Source organism: Miscanthus floridulus, chromosome 1 (genome assembly GCF_019320115.1).
Source record: "Miscanthus floridulus cultivar M001 chromosome 1, ASM1932011v1, whole genome shotgun sequence".
Taxonomy (NCBI): domain Eukaryota; kingdom Viridiplantae; phylum Streptophyta; class Magnoliopsida; order Poales; family Poaceae; genus Miscanthus; species Miscanthus floridulus.
This window is the reverse complement of record NC_089580.1, coordinates 168593407-168602421: the sequence shown is the minus strand read 5'-3', so window position 1 is coordinate 168602421 and position 9015 is coordinate 168593407. Positions and strand designations below refer to the sequence as shown.

The 9015-nt window shown below is 50.6% G+C and overlaps 1 protein-coding gene across 1 annotated transcript; it reads left to right on the top strand.

Annotated features, from left to right (window-relative positions):
- The first annotated feature begins 412 nt into the window (after positions 1 to 412).
- On the top strand, positions 413 to 7927 carry LOC136466960 (uncharacterized). The gene is made up of 5 exons (XM_066465501.1): positions 413 to 2245; positions 2330 to 2403; positions 4902 to 4915; positions 5678 to 5815; positions 7865 to 7927. The coding sequence occupies exons 1-5, from the start codon at positions 471 to 473 to the stop codon at positions 7925 to 7927; spliced, it is 2064 nt and encodes a 687-aa protein (XP_066321598.1). The 5' UTR covers positions 413 to 470.
- The last annotated feature ends 1088 nt before the right edge of the window (positions 7928 to 9015 follow it).

Here is a 9015-nt window from a genome sequence, read left to right as displayed (position 1 = left end):
CAGATGCCGGGATGGCAGACATGATGGCAGACTATCACGAAGGACGGTTTGCCGAAGGAGTGGAGGTAGAGGATGATCCAGAGGAAACCGCAAAGGCGTTCTACACCATGCTGGAGTCGGCACAGAAGCCTCTCCACGAGAAGACAACGGTTACGCAACTGGATGCCATTTCACGCCTAATAGCGTTGAAATCACAACTGGGCATTAGTCGAGACGGTTTCGATCTCGTGTTGACAGTTGTTGGCACACTGCTTCCGAAGGATCACATCCTGCCGAAGAACACGTACGAGTCACAGAGGCTCCTTCGTGCACTGAAGATGCCGTACGAGGGGATCCAAGCTTGTCCGAAGGGGTGCGTACTGTTCAGGGGAGACCACGAGAAAGCAACACACTGTCCAAAGTGCAAAGCCTCTAGGTATGTGGAGGTAGAAGGCAAAGATGGCAACAAAAATCAGTCTAAGATACCCGAGATGGTCATACGACACCTTCCTTTCATACCTAGGCTACAACGGATGTACATGACAGAGGAGACCGCGAAACAGATGACGTGGCACAAGAATGGCAAAAGATACACTGACAAGATGGTGCACCCAGCCGATGGTGATGCATGGAGACACTTCGATAACATGAATCCTGGGAAGGCTCTAGAAGCTCGGAATGTACGCGTAGCACTAGCAACAGATGGGTTCAACCCGTTTGGAATGATGGCGGCCCCGTACACTTGTTGGCCCGTGTTCGTGATCCCCCTCAATCTTCCCCCCGGCGTCATGTTTGAACCTAGGCACGTGTTCTTGACGCTGATAATACCTGGACACCCGGGCAACAATATGGGTGTCCTGATGGAGCCAGTGTGGGATGAATTGAAACATGCTTGGGAAAAGGGGGTGCTGACGTATGACCGAGCTACAAAGAGGAACTTCACTATGCATGTCTGGTACCAGTATTCAATGCATGACTTCTTGGCGTATGGCTTATTTAGCGCGTGGTGTGTTCACGGGAAGTTCCCTTGCCCAACATGCAAGGCAGATGTGATGTTCACCTGGCTGGCGAAGGGTGGGAAGTACTCTTCTTTCGACCAACATCGTCAATTCCTGCCAGAGAACCATGAATTGAGACGAGATGTTAAGCACTTCACGAAAGGTGTTCAAGTCACCGACCCCATTCCTAAGGTTAGGAGCCCGGCCGATGTCCTCGCGGAGATAGAGGCTCTCGAAATAGATGAACAGAACGGTGGCTTTGTTGGATATGGTATTGACCACATGTGGACTCATATATCGGGTTTGCATAGGCTACCGTACTTCAAGGACCTTCTTCTTCCACACTGCATCGATGTAATGCATACAGAAAAGAATGTCGCAGAGGCACTCTGGGGAACACTCATGGAGATTGGTAAGAAGTCAAAGGACAACGTTAAGGCTAGACTGGACATTGAAACGATTTGTGATAGACCAAAGCTAGTGATGAAGAGTCCTGAACCAGGCAAGAGATGGAAAAGGGGCCCGGCCGATTATATCTTGAAAAGGTCGGATAGGAAGGAAGTTCTGAAGTGGATACAGAAGACGGTACGGTTCCCTGATGGGTATGCGGCGAGTCTGAATAGGGGAGTGAACTTGGAGACTTTGAAACTCTTAGGGATGAAGAGTCATGACTTCCACGTATGGATTGAGCGGCTCCTTCCTGCAATGACCCGGGGATACGTCCCCGAGCCAGTGTGGCGCGTCCTGGCAGAGTTGAGCTTTTTCTTCCGCCAGCTTTGTGCCAAGCAGCTATCTCGGGATGTCTGTCTTGAACTAGAGAAGGCTGCACCTCTATTGCTATGCAAGTTGGAGATGATATTTCCACCCGGCTTCTTCCTATCGATGCAGCATCTGATTTTGCACCTACCTCGCGAGGCTCGGCTGGGGGGGCCCGTGCAGTGCCGTTGGTGCTATCCAATCGAGAGGTGTCTAAAGCTTCTTCGGAAAATGTGTAGAAATAAAGCCAAAATTGAGGCTTCCGTGGCGGAGGCATTCGTGCTGGAGGAGGTGGCCACGTTCACACGGGCGTACTATACTGAGAAACTTCCCAGCCGGCACAATCCAACCCCTCGTTACAACGCCGACGAGAACTCATCGAACCTCAGCCTTTTCAAAGGGGATCTCGGAAGAGGTGGCGCAGGTACCAACAAGACATTGACCCATGATGAGTGGCACAGTATCATGATCTACTTGTTGTTGAACCTTGATGAGTGCATTCCTTATCAGAAGTAAGTTCTCAGTCATCTTGTTATATACGTCGTCACTATCCTGCACCTATTGATCAAACCCCCTTGTGTGTCTTGTTTTTTTAGGGAATATATTAACAGTCACTGGAGAGGCAATACGGCTCCTACCGAGCAAGAAGAAGACCATATTCTTAGACATGGCGAGCCCGATTTCATTTCCTGGTTCTGTAGAAAGGTATCATCCAAGTAACCTCGTGGCGAGTTTGAGATTGCACTTTGCTCCTAGGAGCGAGTAATGTAACGATCTATACCTGTCCTAACCTTGCAGGCCCAGACGGATCCGGAAATGAGTGATGATTTGAAACAGGTGGGTGGTGGCTTCTCCCGTAAGGTGAAGTCATTCAACGTTTATGATGTGAATGGCTATCGCTTTCGCACAAGAAGCTACGAGGAGAGTCGCCCCAACCTAAAAACCACGTGCAGTGGAGTTCGTACGCCTGGAACGGATGCCAAGGACTATTATGGCACAGTCGAAGAGATATACGAGCTCAAATTTAAGGGTGCCAAAACTTTTAATCCAGTGGTATTCAAATGCCATTGGTTTGATCCTGATGTCGTAAGAAAAGACCTTACGATTGGGCAAGTCGAAATTCGACAAGATTCCAGATATAATGGAGACGATGTCTATATTGTGGCTAACCGAGACGCCACACAAGTTTATTACCTCCCATGGGCGTGCCAAAAAGACAAGAACCTTGAGGGTTGGAGCCTTGTGCACTTAGTATCGCCACACGGTAAAGCGGCTGTCCCAAACGATGATGATTACAACTTTGACCCAAAGGCAGATGAATTCTATCAACCCGAGGGGCTAGAAGGGAGTTTGGAAATAGACATTTCCTCGCTGATGGACATGGAAGAAAACAATGACATCGATGAGGACGAGGGTGATGACGTGCAGGATGCTGAGGACTTACGCATCCTTGAGAAATGGCAGAGGGAGCGCGATGGAGTTGTTCAGGACGATGAGGAATTACGCATCCTTGAGAACAGGCAGACAGATGATGAGGACGATGCAGAGCTCGACAATATTGATAGTGATGACGAGGATAGTGGTGACGAAACGGCACCAACCATATTGCCGTTCGTGGAGATAATTTCTAGACCACGTAATGCTATATTTCTTTTATTGTTATCCTGTAATTATGTTTTTTTACTACTAGTTGTCATTAATTTATGCTAACTTTTTTGCCCTTTTGTCATTGCAGGCACTCGACAAAATGCCAGGCGGAAGGAAAAAGCCGCCGCCACGGAGCTGCCGCTCCAGGTTCGCCCACGCCGCCGACGAGGAGGAGGACCGGCAGGTGGTGGAGGAGCCGCCCAGTAGGGGGGAGGAGCCCCCCCTCGCACGTCGCTTGTCGAGGAGGCTGCAGTTCCAGGAGACCCTGGAAGGGGGGACGTCCACGACCACGACCACGACCAGGACCACGAGGACCGGTGACGGTGGTACCGGCGGTGGCGACGAGGACGAGGACGAGGACGAGGACGAGGAGGACGAGGACGGGGGCCACGACGACTGGGAGACGGGGGCTTCCTCAGGTTCGAGGAAGCCCTACCAGCGCGGGCCAGCTTCACTCCCGGACCCACGACCGCTCCCTGGCCGCCGGCCGGTGATTAGGCCCGTGGGCACGGCGTAAGTAACCATAATTCATTTCAATACTTGTTCATATGACATGTTAATGACTAACAATTGTTAATGACTCTTGCAGTAGCTGGAAGTTTGTGAGCGGCGCCGACGGTTCACGCCATATCAATGGCATCCAAGGCCTGCTCATTAGGGAGTACTACCCTGGCTTTGTCACCCACAATGGTGAGGAAAAGCCGCCCATGAAGTGGGAGCACTTCTACAGCGTCATCTCCAACGGCGAGACCCTTGCGGCGAAGATCAAGAGGGAGTTATGGGTGAGAATGTGTTGTTGCACCGTATTTCTCAATACTACACATTTGTTGGATGCTATTGAAACAATTGATACATGTTGTCTATGTGCAGGACTTCTTCACGTGCGAGGAGGGGAAAGAGCAGCATGCGGCACGAGTTCAGGAGGCGGTGTGCAAATTACGTTTGAAGGACCTGTACCACGAGGCGCGCCTCCAGTGCGTCATTACCTACTGCGCCAACGTGCTTGGCCAGGTGGTGAAGAAGCCGCAAGTCAGGGAGATGTTCCAGCAGAGGGAGACCGACCTCACCGAGGAGCAGTACGTGCAGGTAATTAAGAAGGAAACATCCGTTTTGATTCAATCCGTGAAATATTCAATTCATCTTGTTACATGTTACATACTTGATGTCTTGCAGATGTGTCCGGAGTGGTGTGACAAGTACCAGGATTGCTGGCTGGCCATTGTGCGTATCTGGAGGTCGGACGCGTCGTACGAGCAACATAGAGAACGTCGGCGCCGCCGCTTGCAGATGCAAGGGGCACCACACCACCAGGGGAACCGGTCTCTCCCGCAGTACATTGAAAAATGGGTATGCTTCTATTCAAATTTGAGTTCTAACACTGAATCGTCATTACCTGTAACCATGTTTGTGTTTTCATCCCAGTCCCAGGCGCATGGTGGGCAGGACTGCAACGAGATGATGGGGTACGCCCTTTCTCACAAGGGCAGAGCGACGGCGCCTGACAACGTCTACGACGAGGAGGACGGGCCGGACGCGTACACCAACAGCAGCGTCTACCCCAAGATCGACGCGTACCGCAGGGCGTTTCGCCAGCGCCATGGGGAGACGTCGGACCCCGCCACCGAGCCTCTGGACACAGACCTCCTGATGAGGTTGGGCCCAGGGAAGCAGCACGGCAGTTACATGATGGCCAACAGTGCCATCGACCCGTCGTCTGCCCCCACGCTGAGGGAGATTCGACGAGGCGGTTCCAGTAGCTCCTCCGACATCCCCATAGCGCCTCGGCAGCCGAGCAGCGCACAGATGTTCTCGCAATTTCAGGTAAGTGCCGTTTCATTTGTTGTTCACTCGTTTCACACATGATCTACCTTGCCTTAACATTTGTGGGTGTAATATTGCAGGAGCAGATCGCACAAATGCAGGCCTACCAAGAGGCCCAGGAAGCGAGGCAGGAGGCACTACGTCAGCAGCAGGAGGCACTACATCAGCAGCAGATGCTGGCACTTTCGCAGCACTACCAGCGCCAGCTGACAGACCTGACCGGCTACTTCCGGTCCCAGATGCCGGGAACGGACGAGCCTCCTGCCTCGCTCTTCGCTCCACCAGAAGTTCCACTGTCTGCTCCTGCTCCTGCTCCTGTACCTTTTCCAGTGAGTATATTTGTCTGTTGCTTTAGCTGGTACGCCCATCATGCAGGTACTAATTACATCAATTGGCTTTTGTGCAGGCACAGTCGGCAGGTTCGAACCCGACTCCAGGTGCTAGCCCTCCACTGGGTCCTTCTCCACCCTACCAAGCTTACCCGACCTACCCCACGCAGCCGTACATGTACCCTCCACCGTCGCAGGGGTACTCCTCGTGGCCGCCTTTCCCGACGCAGCAGGGGCACTCCGGGCCGGCAAGCATCACAGCGCCGCAGAACAGGTGGAACTACGGTACGTCTTCGCAGTCGGGTTGGCGTCTGTATGAGCACGGTGGTGGCTCTGGGACCCCTGGGGACGACGCACAGAGCTAGGTATCTTTGCTTCTCGCTTTTGGACCTTCATCGATGAACGTGTGGCACATTGGACATGTTATGTGCATGTTGGACTTGTATGGATTCGTTTTGGACATGTATCGTTGTATTTCGGGACCTTTATGTATGGATTCATGTGAAAACTGAATTTTATTGTTAAATGCGCTGTTTCGGTGATATTATTGTGAATTACTGTGTTCAAATGTGATGTGTATGCAATATGTGGCTTAAATGTGGTTAAAATGCAACTGAAATGAGGAAAAAAAATTGAAAAAAAAAATTGGTTCCCAGCTTTGCCGACAGGAAACAGTCGGCAAAGCTGGGTTTCCCTGACCACGGATTCCAGCTTTGCCGACAGGATTACAGGGCAGTCGGCAAAATGACCAAAGCTTTGCCGACAGCCCTGACCGACGGCTGTCGGCAAAGGCTTTGCCGACAGCCACTGTGCAGCGGTCGGCAAAGTCTTTGCCGACAGCCGTAGGTCAGGGCTGTCGGCAAAGCCTCGGTCAGGGTTGACGGCGCCGTCAGCGTTTGCGGACTGTACAGCTGGCTGTCGGCAAAGGCTTTGCCGACAGCTTGACACGTGGCTGTCGGCAAAGAAGTCATTGCCGACTAATTCTTTGCCGACAGATCTTTGCCGACAGCCACGTGGAGAAACGGTCGGCAAAGCCTTTGCCGACAGGAAAACTGCCTTTGCCGACTGCTTTCGGCTGTAGGCAAAGGACCTGTTTCCTGTAGTGCTGCGTCGATGAACAGCGGCAGAGCGAGCGATTAGCCACCGTTGTTACTCAGAAAGGTAAGCATGCTATAATTGCCATCAGCAAAGACCTTGTTGCGTTGCCTCTGCTACCAGATGCTTCACTCTCACTCTCACCTACTATACTGTATGTCTATCTTTTTCTTTCTTTTTGAGATGTCACCACCTATCAGGTCTTGATGGAGCATGTCAAAACAGCTAGTTTTTTGTCCACTAAATAATCCAGTAGACTAGCAGCCACCCCGTTACTCGTCCTGTTCAATTGGCTTATAATCTATATTTTTTCGGCGAACGAACAGTATTTTTCCTTCACAACGAATCAGTCAACAATCGCCCTATTCATTTTGCTTATAAGCCATACTTTTTCAGCCAACAAATAATATTTTCTCTCACAACAAATCAGCCGACAGTACTTTTAACCATGGCTTATGAGCTAAGCGAACAGAGCAAGTACTTTCACCGTGACTTATCAGGAAAGCGAACAGGGCAACTGTCTGTCTCCGAATTTTTCCGCACCTGGGAATATAATGTGAACTCTAGCTCAACCTTTCTGCCTGGAGCTGTAGTCGTAGTTGAGCAGGCACGTACAAGAGAAGAATCCATGCTTCGTTGCTTCCCTTGCAAACGAAGCAAAGGAGCACACGAGGTTTGACGACAAGCACCTTGCCGACGTCGGCATGCATGCATGGCCGGACTTGGAGCCGGAACATCCATCTATCGTGCTCGCACCGCCGTTGGAGCTATAGCGGCGCGGCCGGCCCGCCGCGCACGTAGTACAGCACGAGACTTTTTTGTGCTGCGAAGCCACTTTTTGCCTCGCCTCTCTGTTGGCCCAACCGGTTGCCCTGCCGAACCGAATCCAGCGCGTGTTCAGACTGAACAACGAACGCACTGGAGGAGAAGCACCGGTGCAATTCGTGTACGGGCGGTACAGCAGAGGACGGCGTGCAGGGTGCACGATGATTTACATCAGCGGTTACGCTGCGTGACGGCGACCGCTCGCTGCAATTGGCGCGGCGTCGAGTCCTAAGACGCCGAGATGTCGAATCGAACCGCATGAGCCGCTCTACCATGTGGTGCCAAAATTCCACAAAGCTCGTGTCTATCCACACATGCATGCTGTCTTCTTCTTCTTCTTCTTCTTCTTCTTCGGTAAAGTTCCGATCCGTGGACTTTGTTCTTTAAACAAGTTTTGAAAAATATACTCCATAGGTGGCCAAGTTGCTTGGCCGTATTCATGCATTAACAGGATTGTGTTGTGTTTTTGAGTTTTGACTTCCTCGGAACAAGGACTGGCTGTACGTACGTGGTACTTGGATTTCAAAGTGTTGATATAGTTTCGTATGCGTAGACGCGTACAGGTATAACAGCGAACATATCAGATACAGAAAGTAAGAGCACTGTTCGACTGCGATTGGGCTTCCTTTCTGGGGGTTTCGTAAACAAAATTAGGGAAGAAAATCACTTCTGCTAGTAGCTGCTATATATAAGAGTAACGACATGTTTTTTAAGGTAAACTAGCAGCTGGACCTGCCATTTACATATGACTGCAAGATCATCATGTAGAGAGTAACGACATAATGATCTTGCGGTTTGACAATGTTGAGTACAGCGGTGAACAGACAGGCAATCAGCTGGCGGAACTAGCTTGATGGCGCTGACTAGGCTAACTCTTTCAATGGACAGGACAAGTTGGCCGCGTGCTACCACGGAACTCATGGGCTACTTCCACGGGTAATGTGAACCACACAATGTTGGACGGGTTGGATGTTTGACCTCCTTCTACGCTGCTCCCCACTTGTCATGCGTGAAGCTTCGAAAGGGACTGCGATGAATTTCCTCTTCTTTCGAAAACCTTCACAAGGCGACCTTAATTTCCGCCTTCCTATCGCCGCTGATAGATGCTTCAGAAAGGGGTAAAAGTCTCACGAGGAGAACAAGTTAACAAATAGTGCGTATTGGCTTTACTGCTCTAGCTACCGCTCGATCGAGAAGTTAGCTTGTGTAGTGTATAGTAAGATAACAGTTTTTTTTTTTTTTTGACAGTTCACAACTTACCAATACACTTTTCTGCCAAAGCCTAGAGATATGCGACCTTTCTATAGGCTGCTTCGCTTCCGATCCACTACTCTTAGCACTCAAAAGCAGCCCGGCCCACGCAAAAGAAAAAGGATGACTTGCTAGATGTGGCCCGAGTATAAAATGAGAGCCCACGAAACTATACAAAGTAGCCTACGACGAGAAGAGCCCACGAAGCGATGGCGTGACCGCACAGATCAGACATCACCAACTAGGTGGTATATATAGGGCTAAAAATATAAATGGCATATGTGAAAAAAATACTGACTATTGTAAAAAATTCC